The sequence below is a fragment of the Lissotriton vulgaris genome, chromosome 2_1 (assembly GCF_964263255.1).
Source record: "Lissotriton vulgaris chromosome 2_1, aLisVul1.2, whole genome shotgun sequence".
Lineage (NCBI taxonomy): Eukaryota > Metazoa > Chordata > Amphibia > Caudata > Salamandridae > Lissotriton > Lissotriton vulgaris.
The window spans coordinates 707,374,701-707,397,008 of NC_141687.1; the positions used below are offsets into that span (position 1 = coordinate 707,374,701).

At 49.8% G+C, this 22,308-nt stretch overlaps 1 protein-coding gene across 1 annotated transcript in view; it reads right to left on the reverse strand.

The window, feature by feature from the left end:
• Positions 1–22,308, reverse strand: part of CTR9 (CTR9 component of Paf1/RNA polymerase II complex) — a 222,667-nt gene that overhangs the window by 53,462 nt on the left and 146,897 nt on the right. The window contains exons 15-16 of the mRNA XM_086955952.1: positions 20,276–20,363; positions 18,594–18,742 (exon numbers count right to left, since the gene is read on the reverse strand). Coding sequence (XP_086812078.1) covers positions 18,594–18,742; positions 20,276–20,363 — 237 coding nt within the window. The remainder of the gene's footprint in view (positions 1–18,593; positions 18,743–20,275; positions 20,364–22,308) is intronic.

Here is a 22,308-nt window from a genome sequence, read left to right on the forward strand (position 1 = left end):
TGGTTATTATTATTATTATTATTATGTTTCTTATATAGCGCCTGGATCGAACTCCGAAGGGGTATCTCCGTGCTTGCCTTGGGAACCCGTCCTGGCTTTTCCCTGTGAGATAGCCCCTACAGGGCATCCCCAAGGTGAAAGCCAGGCATCCCGCCGCGGGGGGGGCCATTGTGGAGATTAAGCAAGCTTAATGCCCAGAGTTGCAGAGTGTGAACCCATGATTAGGTCAGGCACCGAAGCGAGAATTATCAAGTCCATGGACATTTGAGCTCAAGACCCTGCCGCGTCGAGAATTGAACCCTGGTCCCGGGTCTGACCTCTGCTTCAGGGTCTGCCTGCTCTAACCAGTGAGCCACACTTCTCCTAGTGAAGTTAAGGTTCTGGGCATAGACTAGGGGGTCCCCCAGGGTCAGGTAACGAATAGTTTCTTACCTGTCGGTGTAGTTTTGCAGCTTGAAGATCTTTCTGGATTCACTATGCTGTGCATATTCCGCGGTCTTGTGGTTGGGTCCGGATTCGTAGCCTTTTCTTTTTTTCGTAGCCCTTGTGGGCGTCGGCGTCACACCTCCTTGGGTGCATTTCCGGTGACGTTGGCCTGCTTCCTGCGCAAACTCCCACTCTTGGGCGCCATCTTCGGATTCTTTTTTCCGTGTTTCTTTCTTTTCCGAAGCAATGGCAATGTTCTATTCAGGTGATAATTTCTTTACCACTTGTCCTTATATTCTCTTACTTCTTCTCCTCCTATTTTCCTTTTTTTTGACCACCTCTTCTCTCTTCAGCCTCATCTTTCTGGCGGAGGTGGGTGGGCTCGCTAGTGAATCCAGAAAGATCTTCAAGCTGCAAAACTACACCGACAGGTAAGAAACTATTCGTTTTGCAGCGTGAATCTTTCTGGATTCACTATGCTGTGCATAGATTTCGTAGCGGTTTCTCATTTCCGTGGCGGCTGGGTGGAAGATGAGCTCTGGTTTCTGAATATATGCTGGAGCAACCTTTGCCCCGACTTGTGCTTCTTTGTTCATCTGAACATCCACGCAATAGTGCTTCGTGAATGTGTGCACCGAAGCCCATGTTGCCGCCAGGCATATGTCTTGTATGGGTGTATTGGCCAGGAAGGCTATTGTAGCCCCCTTTTTTCTAGTGGAGTGGGCGCGTGCCCCCTCTGCCAGTTCTTCTCCTGCCCTTTTGTGGCAGAGTTGGATTGTTTGCGCGATCCATCGTGCAATAGTGGTCTTAGTCACTGCCTTGCCCATGTAACTGTTGGCGAACGACACAAAGAACTGTTTCGTTTTCCTGTGTCCTTTTGTCCTTTCAATGTAATGCATGACCGCCCTTCTGGCGTCTAGGGTGTGCAGAGCTCGCTCTGCGCTAGTGGTTGGTTTTTGGAAAAAACTTGGTATCTGTATGGACTGGTTCATGTGGAACTTGGACACCACCTTCGGCATGAAGTGTGGGTCGGTCCTCATCACCACCCTGTCATTGTGTATTTGTAAGTAGGGCTCCTGTAGCGTCAGCGCTTGCAGCTCGCTCACTCAGCGTAAGGACGTAATTGCAACCAGGAAAGCAGTTTTCATAGTTAGCATCTTCAAGGAGGCCTTGTGAAGCGGCTCGAAGGGCTCCTTCATGAGTTCCGTCAGAACCACGTTTAAGTTCCATGCCGGTGGTGGCACCCGCTTGGGTGGTGCAATCCTTTTTGCTCCTTCCAGGAACCTCTTTACAACTTGTGATGTGAAGAAGCTTCTGTCCATCTCACCCCTTGTGTATGCCACTATAACCGCCAGATGAACTCTCAAGGAGGACGAGCTGAGGTTTTTCTCCAGTAAGTGTGTCAGGTACTTCAGTACCGCGGAGTCCTTTTTCATTTTATTGTGGAGTCTCTCCCTCCTGCACCACATCGTGAATCTTTTCCACTTTGCGACATAGCACTTATTTGTGCTGGGCCTTCGTGCCTCCCGAAGGACCCTGAGGGTGCTCTCTGGCAGTCTCAAATGTGCAAACTCTATGTCCTCAGGAGCCATGCTACTAGGCTCATGCTCTCTGGTTCTGGGTGCAGCACCTCTCCGTTCTGCATGGAGAGCAGGTCTTTTCTTCTGCCGAATCTGTGGGGTGCACACTGCGCCATCTCCATGATCTGCGAGTACCATGTCTGCCTCGCCCACTGTGGCGCGACCAGTATCAGGGTCATGGTGCTCGCTCTGCACTTGCTCACTACTCTGTGTATCAGTGGTATCGGGGGAAAAGCGTACGCAAATTTCCCGGACCAATCTATCCATAGGGCATTCCCAAGGGACCCTTCTTCGTGTTGTCTGGATGCAAAGTTTCGGCATTTCGCATTCTGGCGTGTTGCAAACAGGTCCACTGATGGCGTACCCCACCTGTTGAACAGCCTCCTTGTCTCCTGAGCATTGAGCTCCCACTCGTGGGATGCCGAGGTCTGTCTGCTCAGCCAGTCTGCCTGAATGTTCTTCTTCCCTGGTAGGTGTATGGCCAGCAGGTCTATCTGGAGAGGGATGGCCCACCTCCATATCTCCTGCGCCAGCGTTGAAAGCGTTGTTGACTGTGTTATACCCTGTTTGTTGATGTAGAACATCGCCGTGGTGTTGTCTGTCTGTAGCAACACCCTTTGTCTGTACAGTCTTGTCTGGAAGGCTTTCAGTGCAAGGAAGATTGTCTTCAATTCGAGGTATTTGATGTGCTTTGTCGCATCTGCTGGCGTCCAAAGACCCCTCACTTTGAGTTCCTCCATGTGAGCGCCCCATCCCTTCAGGGATGCGTCCGTGGTGATGGTCACCGTCGGAGTTGGGAGTGTTAGAGGCTGTCCCCTTGTTAAGTTCTCCAAGGTCCACCATGTCATCTCCTTCTGCACTGCGTGCGTCACCACCACAAGATCCTCCCAACTGCCAGAAGCCTGTGACCATTGTTCCTGGAGCCATTCTTGCATGGGTCTCATGTAGAGCCGCACATTCGGCACTAGGTGGATGCACGATGCCATCATCCCCCTGATCTTGCTCGCAGTCCTCACTGTCCGAGCGTGTCCCTTCCGGTAGAGGCGAGTTTCCTTGACCAGTGCCCTTGCTCTCTTCTCGCTGGGGAACACTTTGCCCTGTAAGGTGTTGATCTCTGCCCCCAGGAAGATCTTCATTTGCTCCGGCTCCATTGATGATTTCTTCCAATGGACGGAGAACCCCAGGTTTATGAGCGTGCTCGTCACTGTATGTGCATGCTGCTTGCACTTCTGGTACGAGTTTGCTTTCACCAGCCAGTCGTCCAGGTAAGGGTATACGTGTATCCCCTGTCTTCGTAAGTGTGCTGCGACCGCGAGGCACTTCGTGAATACCCTTGGTGCTGATTTCAGTCCGAAGGCCAGCGTTGTGAACTGATAGTGGCCTCCTCCGATTGCGAACCTGAGCATATGCTTGTGCTTCTCGTTCATCGGTATGTGTAAGTAGGCGTCCTTGAGGTCTATCGTGACCATGAAGTCTCCGACCTGCAATTGCGGCAGCACCTCCTGCAGGGAGGTCATTTTGAACTTTTGTGTTCTTATGAATTTGTTGAGGAACCTTGGGTCTAGGATGGGTCTCATCTTGTCGTCGACCTTTGGTACTAGGAAGTACGTTGAGTATATTCCCTTGTTCCTTTCCCTGAAGGGAACTCTTTCTATGGCCTGTTTTTGTAGAAGTTCTTGCACTTCTTCCTGAAGCCTCGCCAGCTGTTCTCTTGCTGGTGGCTTCCCCCTTGGTTTTCTGTTTGTTGGCTTTCTCTCCAACTCCAAGCAGTATCCAAATTGGATGATGTTTAGGATCCATTTGTCTGATGTTATTTCTCTCCATTCTTGGAGATAGAATTTTAATCTTCCTCCCACTGGTGTCATGTGGTCGTAGGTCTTTAGATCGTCCTGACCCCTTCGTACGTGGTGCCCCCTGGGATCTTTTCTGTGGTCGGGCACCCGGAGGTGTCTGAAGTCACTTCGAGGTGGGCTGCTGCCCCCCTCTTCTATTCTGGCCACGGCCATTTCTCCCTCGAAAGGACTGACCTCTTGGCTGGTATTGCCAGGACTGCTTCTGGTGACCTTGCTGAGCCTGCGAGTCTGCCTGGTGCGTCTGCTGGAAAGCCTGGTGTGATGTACCTGGCTGGTTTCCACCTCTTCCGCCGGGCCTCCGTGCCGGGGTGCCTCTTCTGTTGCCCCTGAACTGCAATGCCCCCATGGATCTTGCCGTCTCGTTATCTTTCTTGAGTTGGCATAGTTTCTCGTCCACTGTCGCTCCGAAAAGCGTTTCGCCGTTGAACGGCGTGTTCAGGATACTGTGCTGTACCTCGGGTTTGAACCCTGAGATCCTGAGCCAGGCGTGTCTCCTTTCCGTGACACCCATCATCATGAGCCTGCTGACAGTGTCTGCTCCGTCCAGGGCCGTCTTAAGGCAAGAATTAGCCGCGTTTTTCCCTTCTTCGATCAATTTTTCGGCCTTCTGCCTGGCATCCTGGGGTAGGTCCTTCACCAACTGCCCCAGCCCCTCCATGATCTGGTACATGTGCCTGTTTAACAGGGCGTTGGAATTAGCCATGCGCCAGTGGCTGACGGCATTTCTCTCGATCCTTCTCCCCACCAGATCCATCCTCTTGCTCTCCTTATCCGGTGGTGGGCCCGAGGTAGTGGATACGCTCGCCCTCTGCCTAGCTGTGGCCGTGATAATGGAGTCAGCGGAGACCTCGCCTCGAATGTAGGCCGGGTCCTTCGAGGAGTGTTTGTATTTTTTCTCTGTTCTGGGAGTCACTGCCTTGCATGTTGCGGGCTCTTTGAACGCTTCCTGTCCCTGAGCCAAGACGCTCTCGAGCATTGGAAGGAACTGGCTTCTTGTTTGTGTTGGGAGCAATGTCTCTAGCAGGAAGTCTGCTTTCTGCTTTTCCTCGTCGAGCTTTAGCTTGAATGCAGTTGCGGCAGATTGTATCGCCGAGTTGTATGCCCCGATGTCGTCAGGCGGCGAGGGTCTCGAGGGGTATGAGTCGACCGCCTCTTCCGGGCTCTCTGTGTCGACGTCTAGGTAATCCTCTTCGCGTGGGTCAGAGGTGGCCGACTCGGCGTCCAACCTACTGCCCTCTTCGTCTTCATAGCCGTAATCCTCGTAGGGATTCTCTTCACCCTCCTGGTCGTCGACCATCTCGTCGCTAGGCACATGTTCGTCGACATGTTCTTCTTCCTCTTCGACCAGATCTAGCACGGCGTGCTTGGTCTTGTGTGGAATCGTGAAGGTACTCATCTCGGCGGCAAAATCTTTTCTCCGCTGCAAGAGGCTTGCCATTTCGGCTTCTAGCCGACGTCTCTTCCTTTCCATCTCGGCCGCGATCTCGGCTTCGGAACGTTCGGCCCCTCTCTTCGTCGCCTGGTTCGGCGGCGAGATTTTCGACGTCGACAGCTTGGACGTCGAACTGGCTTTCGGGTCCTTGGACGGTGCCGAGGCTTTAGGGTCTTTCTCCCTCGACGTTGATCGGTCCCTTTCGGCGACGATCTTCAACGCTTTCTGCTGGTCAACAGCTTTCGGCGCCAGGGACTCCTTCTCCGAGGATCCGCTTGTGGTCGCGGACGGCAGATGTCGCTGCGTCGGCGCCTTCGGGCTCTTGGCCTCGTACTTTAGAGACTCAGAGTCTCTCGTGTTCTTGTGGGACGTCGAGTCTCCTACCTTATCAGGCGTGTTCTTGTAATCGGTCTCTACGACCGTGTAGCTGTCGTCTTCGGCGGCAGCGTTGTCCTCCTCCTCCGAGGACATCCCCAGCTCGTACAGCGATGGCGTCGGGGATTTTCCTTCGAGGGTGGCGTGTGCTACCCTCTGTCTCTTCCTCACACGAAGGGTCTTCTGGGCGAAGACGGCGCAGGGGTTGCAGTCCTCGCTTCTGTGTTCTACCGGTAAGCAAAGGTTGCAAACCGGGTGCTGGTCCTTCTGCGCGTACTTGTGTCTGCAGTTTGGGCAGAACTTGAACGGCGTGTTGTCCATCCTCGTGCGTTCAGGCTTCCCTGACCACGTGGACGTCGACGATCGTCGAAGTTCTCGAGGTTTTCACCTTCTTTTCTCCTCGTCAATGTTCTGTGAGGTCTTCTTTAGTCTTCTTCTTCCAAAATCTCCTCCAACTTCCACTCTTTTCAGTACTTTCTCCAAAAATGTCTGGAGCCCAACGGGAACGATGCAGACCCGACCGCAGAAAAAAGAATCTGAAGATGGCGCCCAAGAGTGGGAGCTTCCGCAGGAAGCAGGCCGACGTCACCGGAAATGCACCCGAGGAGGTGTGACGCCGACGCCCACAAGGGCTACGAAAAAAAAAAAAAAAAAGAAAAGACTACGAATCCGGACCCAACCACAAGACCGCGGAATATGCACAGCATAGTGAATCCAGAAAGATTCACGCTGCAAAAGTACAGTTAGTTTAATACCAGCGGCACAGGGGCAGCCGGATGCAGAGGTAGGTAGGCCCAATGATATCCAATGAGGGGAAGGGGTCCTTCGGTTGGTGGCTGCTGGCTAGCAGGCCACACGGCTGTGGGAGCTGGGCTCTTGCTCAGTTGCTCAGGGCAAGGGGGGATGTGGGGGGGAGAAGTAGGATAGGACAAAGGTGGCACAGCCGGCAGCACTCGGGCGGCTGGGTGCAGGGTGCTGTTGAGCTGTCGGGCGCTCAATGTTATCCAATGGGAAGGGTAAAAAAGAAACAAAGGCTGCAGGCTCGGGGACGGAGACTCTCCAGGGGCGATCAGCACTTCGAGAGGTTAGTTGGGATCTTGGAGCACAGGTAGGTACCCCAAAGGGAGGCACAGGGGCTGTAGGGCGCCGGGTGCAGGGGTGTCTTTGGGTGTCGGAAAAGCTTACCCTCGGCTGGTCGCGGTTGGGGTGGCCCCTGGTTCTGAGTCTGCAGGCGTTGGTTTGGCTCGTCGAGGAGGGTCTTTGGGCACTGGACTTCGGGTCCCAGTCACCGGGGGGACGTCCTCGTTGTCTTGGTTCGGTTGGGCCCGGTGGGTGCAGAGTGGGCTGGTCCAGAGCTTCCTGGTTGGCACCAGGTGGATTGTTGCAGCAGAGCCTCTGCCGAGGGGAGTCCCAGTCTTCACTAGGGTCAAGGCAGGCAGGTCCTCCGGGTGTCCCAAGGTTGCTGTCCGCAGGAGTCACCAGGATTAAGCAGGAGCAGGTTCCAGGATCGACAGGCCGGTAGGGCTGGGGACAAGTCTGTTGTTGTTGTCATGTTAGCAGCTGCGCGACGGGTCTTCTTCTTCTTGATCTTCTTTCTTCTTTTCGTATCGGGATCTGAGGAAGGAAGGTTCAGGGAGCCCCTAAATACTGAATTTAGTGGCGTTACAGGTAGGGCAAGGACAGGGACCAATGGGTCCCTGTCCTGGGGTGAGTACACCCCTAGTCTGCTCCTCTCCTGTGGGAGGGGGGGGGCAGGAGCCTAGATGGTATTGGGCAGGGCTCCCCATCTACAAGATGGCCGGAGCCGGGGTTCGTGCCTCACCTCGTCTCACCCACCTGAGGGGTGGGTTGGCACAGGCTGGCACACCCCCCCTTCCTGAATAGTTTTTCCCGACAGTCTGCCCGCCAGAGTGGAGGTTAGAACTGGTGGAGGCCAGTTGCTGGGTACAGAAAATGGTCTGGAGAAGCTCACAGAGGCGGCATACCTTTGAAGCTTCCCCCGGCCCATCCTGGGGGAGGAGACCTAGCACCTCGCCCAGGATGTGCATTGTTGCAGCCCCAGGAGAGCAGGGGCTCTCCACCCAGGGGTCCAGCAACATGTCTGCTGTGTGGCAGCCTCTGCAGCCACTCAGCCCTGACGTGGTTTGTAGGTTAGGATTTCAGAGGGCATCTCTAAGATGCCCTCTGGTGCATTTTACATTAAATCCCACACTGGAATCAGTGCAGGTTTAATGTGCTGAGAACTTTGGTACCAAACTTGTCAGTCTTCAGTGTAGCCATTATGGTGCTGTGGAGTTCGTAATGACAACCTCCCAGCACCATATACTCTTAATGGCATCACTGCACTTACAGTGCCCAGGAATGGCCAGGGCTCATGCACCTGTGCCCACATCTCTGGCATAGGGCACCCAGCTAGAGGTGTGACGTAAGTATGCTAGGGCAGTGGGTTCAGTGGGCATGGCACACAGGGATGTGTGCCATGTCGACTATTGGTTTAGTTCTGTACTTAGGCACTCAGCCTGCAAAGGCAATGTGTGGGTGCCAGGGTACAGGGCCCCTGAGGGTGGCACAATAAGTGCTGCAGCCCTCAGGGATCTTCTCTGGTCACCATGCCCTGGATACGTAGGGTACCATTTACTAGGGGCTGACCGGTGACCAGAGATGCCAATTGGGTTTTTAGTTTCAGCACAGTTTTAGAGAAGGAACACAGGCCCTGGGCACCTGGTTGGCAGGAACCCAGGGAACACTCAGTCAAAGCACATCAGCAGTTCAGAAAAAAGTGGGGGCATACCAAGGCAAGAAGGATGGCACTTTCTCACAGAAGGTTTGCCCCCATCGGTGTCTTTTGATCGGGACCCATGCAGCTCTTTTTATTTATGCGGTTCTTTGCCTGTTGAATGTTTCAACAACATCAATGTCGAGGCAGTCTTTGTGTTAGAGTCTGCAACTTTCAGTGTATTTTTATCATTTTGCTACTGCTCCTTTTTTACAACGCTCACCACACTCCCTACGGCCTCCAGGTTCTTGATGTAGATTTCCTTGTTGTCAACCTCTTCCTTTAGACCTCCAAGCTTCCCAGACGTTCGCCTCTTCTTCCTCGCTGGAAAGACCCAGGTTCTGTGTCCCCTAAGTGTCGGCCAAGGCGCAGTATGCGAGATACTGTTTGAGCATCGCTTTCGGCGCCTTCAGGAAACAGTCTACACAGGCTTCGAATTTTTCAACGCTTTGGTCCTTCTGAGTTGAGGCACATACAAAAGGCCAACTTTTTCACATGGTCACTCACACTTTTTGCCTGGAATTTGATGTGATTTTGACAGGCAGTGCACTAGATTCCTGCTAACCAGGTCAGCAGTGCCAGATTTCTTTCCTAAAACTGTGCAACTGTACCCCAATTGGCAATATCTTTAGCACCCTCTGTACGTCCATAGTAAATGGTACCCCTGGTACTTGGGTCCTGAGGTACTGAAGAGGGTCCCTAAGGACTGCAGCACATAGTGTGCCACCCTAAGGGACCCCTCACCCAAGTCATGCAGACTTCCATTTCAGGCTGCGTGTCTTGGTGCAGACAAAAGTGAAAACACAACATGGCACACAGCCGGTGTGCCATGCCTCCAGACACTGCAAGCAGAATAGGTAAGTCACTCCTACAGCAGGACTTACAGCCCTAAGGCAGAGTGCACTATACTACTTGTGTGGGCTTGCCTGCATAAGCAGGTATGCCCATGTGCTGGCCAGTTCAATTCCTGCCAGTGCAAGTGAGCAGGGAAGCATTTTTGAAACATATGCTGGACACTGGTAAAAAACAGCTCCCCAGCTACATAATGGCTTTAATGAAACCAGGGATGTTTGGAATCAAACATCTCACATTAATAAACCCACACTGATTCTAATGTTGGATTATTAATACATACACCCTGGGGGAACCTTAGAAGTGCCCCCTGAAACCCTACCAACTACTGGTGGGCTTACTGACTCGTATTAGCTAACCTGCCACCCCAGACGAGTTTCTTACCCCCAAGGGTGAGGGCCTTTGCTCCAAGTAGGTCAGGAACAAATCCTGCTAGGGCAGAGGGTGTTTACACCCCCTCCCACAGGATGACCTGCAAATTAGCATTCCAAGGCGGGGAGCCTCAAAGAGCCCACCGCCTTTGGTATGCTAATCTGGCTTCCCTCACAAGGAAGGATGCCGACCCACTCTGTCTAGGGCCCCTTTGGCACATGGACAGGTGGGAATATTAGTAGTCAGAGAGGCATGTTCACCCTCAGGGTGGTTCCATTCTTAAGGCGGGCTACCTGATGTGGACACAAAATTTAGAAGTCTGCCATCTTTGTGATGGCATAATTAGGAACTCTGGAATAGGGTTATGCCCACTTCCCACAGGAAGTGGTCATATCTGGGGCATATTGATCACAGGGGTACGTAGCACATTGGCTACTACCCTACACTCCCCCAAAGCCCATAAATCTAGAAGTTAGGGGAGCCCCTGGCACCAGGAAATAATATCCTGCCCCCCTGAAAGATGGAGGATATGAAGAGTCGCAAAAACAGAAGACCAGCAACTGACTTTGGGCAATGCAGACTGTCTGTCTGATGTCCTCAACAAATGCGCAAAAGACGGCTTGTCCTGCTGCTGCTGTGTCTCCAAACGCCTGGGAGAACTGGCAGCACTTAACCCACAAACCAGGAGCTCCCGTGGAGCAGCAGAGCTGCTTCCCTGTATCCTGCAGACACCCAAAAAGAGTAGATTCCAAACCACCAAAAACCAGACACCGGAAAGCATGACTGCACCTGTGACACCTAGCCCGAGCTGAAGTGGTCCAAAGTGGTTCCACAACACTTCTGAGACAAAGCCCACCTTGGACTTGCCCACTGTGGACTCACTATCGTCGCCTGAAGCCTCTGTAGGCAGGCCCTCTCAACTGGGAGTATGCCCGGTGACAAAAACCCGATGCCCCAAAGTATCTCTGCACCAGTCTCCCCTGGCATGTGCAGAAGAGGACCAAAGGTGGCCCCACGTCCTAGAGCATTGTGAGGGTTGAGCCCCCCTGTTGGTTCAGCCAAACTAGCCTCCCAGTCTAAACCTGCAGCCTCTTTTCACGAAGACGATCCCCTTAGACTAACATTGGGCACCTGATGCTGTATTGTACCAGTGCACCCGGCCGCCCCAGTGCCACCCAGTGTGACCTTGCCCCATACTCACCTCAAGTCCAGGAGATTGGTCTTGTAAGGCGCTGTACTCTACCTGTATGCGGTCTTTATTTTTTCTCCTATAGGATAACATGACAGCCTCTCAAAAATTGCACTGAAAACTTAAAGAATTTCTATATTGAAACATACCTACCATTTTGTAAGAAAGTGGGTTTCTGTTGCAGTAACCCTCCCACTTTTTGCCAGATTTCTAATCCACTTTAACTGAGTGTGCCCTGTGTCGCTGACAATCAGGTTCCCAAGGCCTGTGTTCTTTTCCCTAAACTGTACCATTGTTACCACAATTGGCACAGCTCTGGTCTACCTGTAAGTCCCTTGTAAGGGGTACCTATGGTACCAAGGGCATGATAGTCAGAGAAAGGTCTCTGACGGCTGCAGCATGTATTATGCCACCCTCAGAGTCCTCTCACCACAAACATACATCACTGCTACTGCAGCCTGCGAGATTTGGTGCAGCTTATAGTGAAGAGTGGACAAGGAACACATCCCTGTGTGCCATGCCTACCCAGCACTGCATAAGGCATAGGTAAGTCACCCTTAAGGCAGGGTGCACTATACCTCATGCAAGATCATATCTGCATGAGCAGACAGGGCCCTTTAATATCGAAGGCAATTCTTAGATATTATAAGTGCACAGTAAAGCCATACCAAGTATATGGTCTAGAAACTGGTAATTAACCGCAGCGGCAAGTCCGCCGCAGTACAGCGGTTCAGCGGAGTGGGCGGGGCAGCTTCGGCCAACGGACGTGCGCAGCACAACGAAGGTAGCGCGCGTGACGGCCGTTGGCAGACAGAAGCACGCAAGGGGTTAAGAGTTTCCTAGCACCATAATGGCTTTATTAATTCTGGGATGTTTGGTATTAAAAATCTCAGAATAATAAACCTACACCGATTCCAGTGTCAGATTTATTATTCCATGGTGTAGCCACCCCAGGTAAGGTGCCCATTGGACCTACCTGTTCATCCCCTAAAAAGCCTCCTAAATGTAGTATTTAGGTAGCTCTCCCAGATCTAGAAACTAGATATGCAACGACCCAAGAAGCAAGAGAAGACTGAAGTCGACTGCCTTGGCCCCAGCCCTACCGGCCTGTCTCCAGCTCCTGCGAAGTCTTGCAGCCAGCGACCTCTGAAAACCCTGGGAGGACTGCTGGCTTCGAAAAAGACTCCAATCTCCCGTGGACAGCAGCAGATCTGTCCAAGAAGAAACAAGCTACAAGGACCCCCGTATCCAGGCAAATCCGCACCTCTTGCCCAATTTGCACCAGACGTCCATGGCCAGAGTCCGAGTGGCTCACCTACAGTGAAGTCTACCTGGGGATACTCACCTTGTGTCCAGCGTTGGCTGACCTAACCTCTCCTGCCCTCAACAACGGCACCTGCAATGTGAATCCAGAGGCTCTGGTAAGAAGACTCTGATGCCGATGTCCCTGTGCCTTGGTGAGCTGAACTGACAGTGCCCCTACTACCCCCTGCATCTCTTTTTACCTCTGCTGTTGTTGGTCTTCCTCCTGCAAACTCCATTTCCGCGCCTTCAGCTTCTTTGCCAAAAGTATAATCCCCATTGAAAATCCACGCCTTGAGTCGAAATCGCACCCGACCGCCCCTGTGCAGCTGATGGGGTATGCTTGGTGCTGCTTTGTGGCCTGTGCCTAACTTAACCCCAAAGCCCGGCCCCTGCAACCGATGTATCTGTAAGCAGTGTGGCTCCAGGCACCCCTGTCTCCATTGAAAAGCATTGGCCCAAAATCGGATTTTGACCTGTACACCCACCCGTCTGCCCCTGTGCCGCTGGTGGTGCAGTGTTCGTACCTACCTGAACCTTTCTCACTACTTACATGTGGTCCCGAAGACTGGAACTGTACACTGCATACTTACCTGATTAACCTCTGTCTCGTTTTCAAGGCCCTCCATGGAACAGACCCCCTTTCCCTGCAATCGAAATTTGCTTGGTATACACCAACCAGGCTGCTCCGTTCTTCAGCGGCTAGGCTGGTGAGGGTGCCTAGATTTAGAAAGGTTAGATCAGGGGGCAGACCCTTTGAGGTAGCCGCGGCCAAACTTTGGAATCTGCTCCTCTGCGAGATAAGGCAAACCAGTGAGCTTCTCCCCTTTAGGAAAAAGATCAAAACCTGGCTGTTTCCCAAATAACTAACTTGTTCACTCTGTCCTGTCTCGCCTGACACTCTCCCGCCCTTTTGAGCCACCAGTAGTGCGCTTTATAAGTCAAATAAATAAATAAACCTTAAAACTGTTTCTCCCATAGGATAACATTGAACTATGCTGAAAGTTTCAAAGTGTTGTTTGTTCAAAGCGCAAATTATTTTTTTATTAAAAATTTACTAACCTCATTAAGAAGATCTTGATCTTAAAATAAAGTACAAAGTATAATTTAATAAAATTGGTCCGGATCTCCTTTTGAGTTGTGTGTTCATTATTGATCATTGCTGTGTAATAAATGTCTTACACTCTTCTGTGTTAGGCCTAAGGCTGCTCGCTGAGACGATCACCAATAGAGCACTTTGGGTTTTACATTGGGCCCGGTACACTTTTAGGGAACCCCTGGACCTAGTGTCAATATTATATACAGAGCCAGATTCTTACAGCATACTTAGGAATTCTGGTACAGGACTATGCCTATTTCCCACAGAAAGAGGTCTAACAGGGGGGGGGGGGGGGGGGCTCAGTGCAGTGTGGCTCAGGGGTTAGAGGCGGCAGACCCCGAAGCTGAGATCGGCCCTGGACCAGGGTTCAATTCACCGCCTCGGCAGGTCTTGGGCTCAAAATTCCACGGACTCGACAATTCTCGCTCCGGTGCCTACTCGACTCACGGGTTCACACTCTGCGACTCTGGGCAATAGCTTGCTTAATCTCCACAACGGCCCCTCGCGGTGGGATGCCTGGCTTTCACCTTGTGGATACCCTGCCGGGGTTATCACACGGGGGAATACCAGGACGGGTTCCCTAAGCAAGCGCTTAGATACCGGGTCGGTGATTTGCGCTATATAAATACATGTACATAGTGACCCCAAGGTCAGAAGTCTATTGGCTACTACCCTACACTCTCAGAATGCAGCTAGATTCAGTATTTGGAGGGGAGGGGGGGGGGGGTTGTATGTTGGAACGACGAGTTCCTCAACAACCACACCCTAATCCACACGGTCCGTACTACGACCGAGTCTCAATAATGAATTTTTTTTACCACGCATTCTTTAACCACGATTTAAGGAATGCATGGTAAAAACCATGCCCTAAAATCTATCCCCAATCACTCCCACTCCCTAAAATCTAGCCCCTCCCCTCCCCACTTCCACATCCTAAAAACTTACACAAACTCAATGCATGGTAAAAACCACCCCCTAAAATCTATCCCAACCCCTTCCGTACCCTCCCCACTTCCACCGCCTAAAAACTTACACAAACCCCTCCAACCTCCTAATAACCAACACTAACCCCACCCACCCCCTTAAAAACGGTCACTAACCCTCCAACCCCTAAAAAACTAAAACAAACCCCCTCCCTTAAAACTAACTCCAACCCTTACCACCCCCTGAAAACTGTCATGCACCCACCACCCCCCTAAAAACGAATACAAACCCCCCTAAAAACGAATACAACCCCCCCTAAAAACTAACTCCAACCCCTCCCAGACCCTAAAAACACAAACCCCCTCCTACGCCCTGAAAACGATCACCAACCCCTAAAAACTAATCCGAACTCCCCCACCCACCTAAAACTCATTCAAACCCCTGCCACACCCTAAAAACGATCACTAACCACAACCCCTAAAAACTAATACGAACCCCCACCACCCTCTTAAAACTAACACTAATACTCCCACCCCTTAAAATCTACCCACTAAAAAGTAACATACAACCCCCCTCCCCACCCCCGAACTCCTTCTACCTCTCCTGACCCTTCGGCGCTCCTCGTGACTGCTCATCCCAAACACTAGAACATCTTAGCCTGAACCACTGGCTAAGTCGTTTGTGCAAGTCGTTGTTTCCCATTTAGGGGAGTCCCTGGCACCAGAGATGCAGATCCTGATGACCTAAGAAAACAGGGGACACCCAAGAGCTGCAAAAGCAAAGGGGGGAGAAGACGTAGCTGACCTGGTACCAGCCCTACCGACCTGTCTGCATCCCTAATCGAAAACTTCACCAAAGTCTACTCGTTCTGCAGCTGTTAATTCCAGAAACATGGGAGGACTGCCTGCCTGCAATAAAGAACCAAGACCTTAGGTGGGACAACGGAAATGTTCCCTGAATCTTGCAGCATTCCAAAAGAAGGGACAATGAGGCCTCTGGAACCCCAAAACCCAACAGCCTGAGCCGAAGTGGGCCAATCGTGCCCACAAGCTTCTCAAGCAGTCCAGAGCCTGAGTTTATTGTGGCTTCAGCCCTTGTGGACCCTCCGAAGTCACATGCAGCATGTGCATGCAGACCCCCTCTAAAATAACTGCTCCAGCAAGGAAAAAACTGATGTCCAAGGACACCTCTGCACCCAGGTCCGTGGAGAAGAGAACCAAAGGAGTCCCTATGTCCCAGAGCATCGTGAGGCCTGAGCCCCCCGTTGGTTCAGTCGAACTGGCCTCCTAGCCATATCCTGCAGCCTCTTTTCGCCGGCACCGATCTCCATAAAATAACTTTGGGCTCCGGAAGCTGTTTGGCACCATGCACCCGGCTGCCCTGTTGGTGTACTTCTGGTGGTGCTCTTCTGGTGGTGCCTTGGACCTTGCCCTACACTCACCTTAACTTCTGGAGATTAGTCTCTTAAATCACTGTACTATACATATTTGCAGAACTTGTTCATCCTTCCATAGGGTAACATTGCAGAGCTTAAAAATTGCACTCTGTCCACTTTTGAACTGAAAAGAAGTCCTATTTAACAACTTACTTACTAGAACGATTATTCTCTGATGCCTTAACATATATAATTGCTATTTTAATAAATTGGTGTAGATCTCCTTCTTGAGTCGTGTGCGTCATTTATTGATCATTGTGTGTATTTGCAGATGTCTTGCACTCCTTTCAGTTAAGCCTAAGGCTGCTCGATTACACTACTCCTAATTGAGCACCATGGAATTGCTAGAGCAAGCCCCTGTCCACTTAAAGGGAATCCCTCGACTCTTTACACGGTATTTCAGATTACTGAAATATCACAAAGAGCCAGCTTCCTACAAACCTCTTAAGGAGACTTTTGCTTGTGTGACCTGTGATGAAGCATTGACTTGTCTAGTTTCTTTTCTCCAAACACAATCCTTCCAAATTGCTAGGAAACCCTTCCACTTCAATATATTACCACTTTTGAATGGGGGTCCACATTGCTTCTCCCTAAGTCCTTCACTTTTTAACATTTATATTTGCCCCCTAGCAAATATAGAATCATTTGGATTCACCCTACATACATATGGAGATGACACCCAGCTTATTATTACACTTCACAAGTCAGGTAAGCGGGCCTCCCAGCTGAAAATCTGTCTCACATCTGTCACTGAATGGATGGGCCTTAACTGCTTCAAAGTTAATGGTGAGAAGACCGACGTGATGATGGTGGAAAACCAAATATATGGTCCATCACCTAGTGGCTTGTCTCCCTGGTATCTATCCCACTTCCCAAGCCCAAAGTGAAAAACCTAGGAGTTGGGATGGATTAAAACCTTACTTTCAGCCTGCTTCTTCTGTGGTGACTTCCTTCTTTGGCCCCAGAAAACCGTAAGCCAGGTGATGGTCACCTCTCGCCAAGACTACAGTAATATACTCTATCTTGGGCATAGCTTTTGTATTGTAAGTGGACCCTTCCACTACAAAATATGAGCTTCATTACTTATCCACTTTGTATGGGGGTTGTAGAATGTAGCACATATGCAAAGCATGAAATGTTTGGAGAAATAAAACATTTCCCCATACTTATCCCTGCTTTGAGGAGGCTTGGGCCAGGCTCTGCACCAAACTCACCACAAATGCCCAAACCTCAGTTTGAATATGCCTTGCATGCCCAACTCCCACTTGCCGTCAACCCTCGCTGCACATGTCCTTAGGCTGGTCGGCCCCAACACTCATTATCTTATGTCTTTTTTTTTAAAGAAACGTTTTTGGAGTAGTGAAGTACTCCAGCAGGACCCAGAGCGTTTATAACCCATGGTAGTGTGGTGCCATGATGCGGAAGCATTTGCAGCTTTTCCCGTAGGTGTACTGTGGTACCTCACGAAAGGGCTGTACTAAGTCCTGCAAGAGTATTGTTGCCCTCATGGCTCAATTTGTTTTGTTTACAGAATGGGGAGTGGTACCCCAGACATGCAACTGAAATGTAATCAAATAATTTGAAATCAAAACGTTTAAACAAATTAGAGGAACTTGTTAAAAACTATTCGTGGAGAAGTGTGGCTCACTGGTTAGAGGAGGCCGACCTGGAAGCAAAGGTCCGCCCGGGACCAGGGTTCAATTCCCGGCTTGGCGGCGTCTTGAGTCCTAAAATGTCCATGGACTCGACAATTCTCGCTCTGGTGCCTACTCGATTCACGGGTTCACACTCTGCGACTTTGGGCAATAGCTTGCTTAATCTCCACATTGGCCCATCGCGGCGGGATGCCTGGCTTTCACCTTGCGGATACCCTGCTGGGGTTATCTAACAGGGGAATACCAGGACGGGTTCCCTAAGCAAGCGCTTAGAAACCGCTTGGTGATTTGCGCTATATAAATTCCTGTACATTTACATTTACATGTATTCTCGAAACTACCCCAATTTCTGCATCATTCTTTTTTTTACAAAGAATAAGTTTCCTGCTTATCTTTTACCTCACTTTGTTACATGGTTTAATGTGTCTAAATTGGTGGGTCAATATTTTTTTATCCAACCAACTGACTGTACAAAGACCTGATGCATTTTCAAGGACATAGTCCACTTTCTAGAGCGATGTGTAGTTGCATTCTTTTATCAATGCAGAGCGCACTAAGTTTACGCGAGATCTATGAGCAGTATGTACATATTGTGCAATTTTGCCCTCGCACAAAAATCACACATTTTTGCTTGTAATGTTTGAATTTTGACCAACTGTTCCTGCCAAAGGTCATACGATTAATCATCAAAATTCAAAACCTGGCACGAAAAGAAATGTTGCAAATGAGAAGCGATACATTTGAATTGCATATCTGATTTAGACTCACCATGCTGCTATTATGGGAGCACTTAGTAAAAACAAATGGACAAGCCAATTAAATTCTAACTACTGATTTAATCAAACTTCATATGTAAACAGACAGTCCATACAACAGCAACTCTCATGAAAATAGCAATTTAAAGTTTAACCAAATACAAACAAAATAAATTAACTCAAGGCGAGATGGGATGAGCATAACTGGAAACATTAGTAAGGGTATGTTTGAGGTATGAGTGAAGCTCTAGGCAGTAACTGTGTTTAACTATGGTAAGAACCTATTTGTTTGTTTGCTCTACTCTGCGACAAATACATGCACAGAATACAATAGACAAACACTGGTCATGCAAAATAAATTAAGTAAGTGAGAAAGCGCAATTACCAGAAAAATTAAGCAAACTAAAGGGAAACACTGAAAGAAGTTATACACAAGATTACACTTGCATAACTAAATTACGCACAGTCATTTCACAATATTGGAATATACTGTTTAAATACTCATGGAAAAACAACAAATTATGACAAATCATCCCTCATGGACAACGAAATCAAAGGTGGTTATTACCATCTGCACAGCACTGATGTACTGTTTCTGTTCAACATAAATATGTGCCAAGTTTAGCCAAACGTCACTGATATCTGCTGTTGCCTCTCTCACTTGGGCAAAAACATCTCGAGCCTCACGAACATATCCTTTATGTGCTAATACAGCTCCTGAAAGAGATGCCGCACACACAATTCAGTATTTATTGCCATCATAATAGTGCGCTACAATATACGTGAAAGCTCAAACCTTCAAAATTGTGCTCACATTTCCAACATTCCCGCATACACACAACTCAGCTTTATTTAGATTTTAAAAGAAACATTTAATTTTTCACTTTGGTGTTTCATAAACATGGACAGTCAAGTCAGCATGGCAACAAGTAAATACAATTGAAGAAAATTCCTTGATGGTGAATGGCACTGGCAACCTGTCGGCTCATGTAAGCTCACAAAACACACGCATTACGAGCTCGTGGAAAAGGAAGTGATGCATTAATATAGTGAGTAACAATAGGGGAAAAGGAGAGAATAAACACAGAGCGTGAGCGAGAGGAGAGGAAGACGGGGGTAAACACTGAAGTGTAAAGGAGAGGGGGGCATGAAAAGGAAGAGGATGCCATGTGGCTCGGGTCTGATGCAATTATGCGAGGCAGCCTGGTTGGGGCGTGCAGGCGGGGGGGGCGGGGAGGGAAGCCTGTGGGAGGGAAGCCTGTGGGAGGCTGATGCCTTTGATGTGAGACCAGGGGGGGGAGTAGAAATGCGAGTCATGGCCTGCGGCCGTAAAAAGTTAAGTGAATAAGGCTCGGTCTGCGTCCCCTGCAGCGTGCACAAGGGAAGGAAGGCTGGCACTGGCAATCTGCCGGCTTATGTAAGCTCACAAAACACACGCATTACGAGCTCGTGGAAAAGGAAGTGACGCATTAATATAGTGAGTAACAATAGGGGAAAAGGAGAGAATAAACACAGAGCGTAAGTGAGAGAGGAGAGGAAGACGGGGGTAAACACTGAAGTGTAAAGGAGAGGGGGGCATGAAAAGGAAGAGGATGACGTGGCTCGGGTCTGATGCAATTATGCGAGGCAGCCTGGTTGGGGAGTGCAGGTGGGGGGGGGGCGGGGAGGGAAGCCTGTGGGAGGCTGATGCCTTTGATGTGAGACCAGGGGGGAGTAGAGATGCGAGTCACGGCCTGCGGCCGTGAAAAGTTAAGTGAATAATTAGGGGAGGAGAACTGGCAGAGGCCGGCTGAGCGCACGCTGGGGAAGCCTGTGGGGGGGGGAGGCTGATGGCTTTGAGGTGGGGAAATGCACGTGCTTGTGGTCACGTGATTTCACGTGAACTGTTGGAAATCTGCACTCGCAATCCGCATGGTTTAATTTTCTGGTTTCACCGCAAAAAATCTCTCTGCAAGACCTAAAAATGAAAGTAAAATACAAGTACTACTATGGGTTATTTAAATGTAATCAAGAAATAAATGTTAAACTGGCATTAAGACTTAAGAGTAAGTATCGGAGAGGTTAATCTACCATTGCATAATGAAGAGCAGCCTCGATAGGATATAAAAATGTGTGCCAATGGGAATTGGATTATCATCAACATTCAAAAGATTGTTTTTTATACACCAAAGTAATGTTTTTCAAGTCTGTTCATATTCGGACTGTCCTGAACTGGAGAAAGGAGGAGCTGAAGAAAAGATTTATATTCACCTATGCCATTCGCAGCATATAGGTTCTTGGCATCATTTCGCAAGACTTGTTTATAGATTGCCAGTGCGCGATCCTGATGACGTTTTTCCTAACAAATAAAAGAGATACATTTGAATTGCATATCTGATTTAGACTCACCATGCTGCTATTATGGGAGCACTTAGTAAAAACAAATGGACAAGCCAATTAAATTTTAACTACTGATTTAATCAAACTTCATATGTAAACAGACAGTCCATACAACAGCAACTCTCATGATGAAAATAGCAATTTAAAGTTTAACCAAATACAAACAAAATAAATTAACTCAAGGCGAGATGGGATGAGCATAACTGGAAACATTAGTAAGGGTATGTTTGAGGTATGAGTGAAGCTCTAGGCAGTAACTGTGTTTAACTATGGTAAGAACCTATTAGTCTGAAGTGATTTTCTGTGGCAGGGAATCCCCGATTCGGACTTCCAACATGTGTTGTGTAGTGGTGTAGGAACTGTATCGAATCAGAAATGTTTAGTGGTGGAGGCCCCTTTACCGGAACCTCCCTTGGGTTTCATCTATGGTTTCCCCTATGCCCGCCACTAGTGAACAAGTTACTTACCTTCGGTAACGATATATCTGTAAGAAACAGTAGTTAGTATTAGATTTCTTACCTTAGAATATCCCCAGGCGTCAGACTGGGTCCGGAAATGTTTGCGTAGCAGTACCCTTGCGCGTCGGTAGGTGTCGTCCACGGTTCCGCATCCGTCATCGGCGTCGTGGGCGCCGTGATGACGTCGTCGGAGTACTTAGACGCCGCCTCCACGCGCTGACGTCAGTTCTTAGACACAGCTTTTCCGCGCCAGAAACGCAGAGCCATGTAAAAAACAAACACTGGTGCCATTGAAACTAGGGCCCTGAAAGGGCATGACCTTAACCCTAGATATCGGTTCGCAGAACGGGGAGGATGGGTGGGGCGGTAAGGAATATAATACTAACTACTGTTTCTTACAGATATATCGTTACCGAAGGTAAGTAACTTGTTCATCTGAAAGAAACAGGTTAGTATTAGATTCCTTACCTTAGAATAGATACCCCAGCAATACCAACCCCGGTGGTGGGTCTGCGAACCAATAATCACACCAGAAAGTCCTGGAGGACGGAACGGCCAAAGAAGCATCCCTCCGGACTTGGCTGTCCAGGCAGTAGTGTCTTTCAAAAGTGTGCAGCGATGCCCACGTAGCTGCCTGACAGATGTCTTGCAAGGGGACTCCCCGGCCCAGGGCAGTGGTAGCAGCCGTGGCCCGAGTTGAATGGGCCCTCAGCCCAACAGGAGGCTCCTTCTTTGCCAAGGAGTAACAAGCCTTGATACACAAGACGACCCACTGAGAGATGGTCCTTCCTTCTTAGCGCCCACGTAACCAACAAAGAGTTGGTCATCCACCCGGAACTGGCGTGTGCGATCTAGATAGAACGAAATCGCACGTTTTGGGTCCAGACGGTGGAGTCGCTCTTCCTCTTTTGAGGGATGCGGTGGCGGAAAGAAGGTGGGCAAGGTGATAGACTGCCCGATATGGGAGGTCGTGACAACCTTGGGCAGGAAAGAGGGTCTAGTCCACAACACAACCTTGTCCGGATGGACAGAAAGGAAAGTGGGTTTGGATGAAAGAGCCTGGAGCTCACTCACTCTCCTGGCAGAGGTGATGGCAACCAGGAAAGCAGTCTTCAGAGTAAGAAGGCGGAGAGGACAGTTGTGAAGTGGCTCAAAGGGAGCGCACATCAGAAAGGTAAGGACAAGGTTCAAGTCCTACTGAGGCATCACAAACGGAACAGGAGGAAACATGTGTGTGATGCCCTTCAGAAAATGAGTTACAATAGGGGACTTGAACAAAGTAGGTTGATCAGGCAGCCTTAGAAAGGCTGAAAGGGCAGAAAGGTAGCCCTTGATAGTGCCCAGAGCAGAGCCCTGCTGGGCAAGAGAAAGAAGGAAGAGAAGAACCTCAGAAAGAGGGGCAGAGACAGGATCCACAGCCTTTGCTGTGCACCATGCCACAAATCT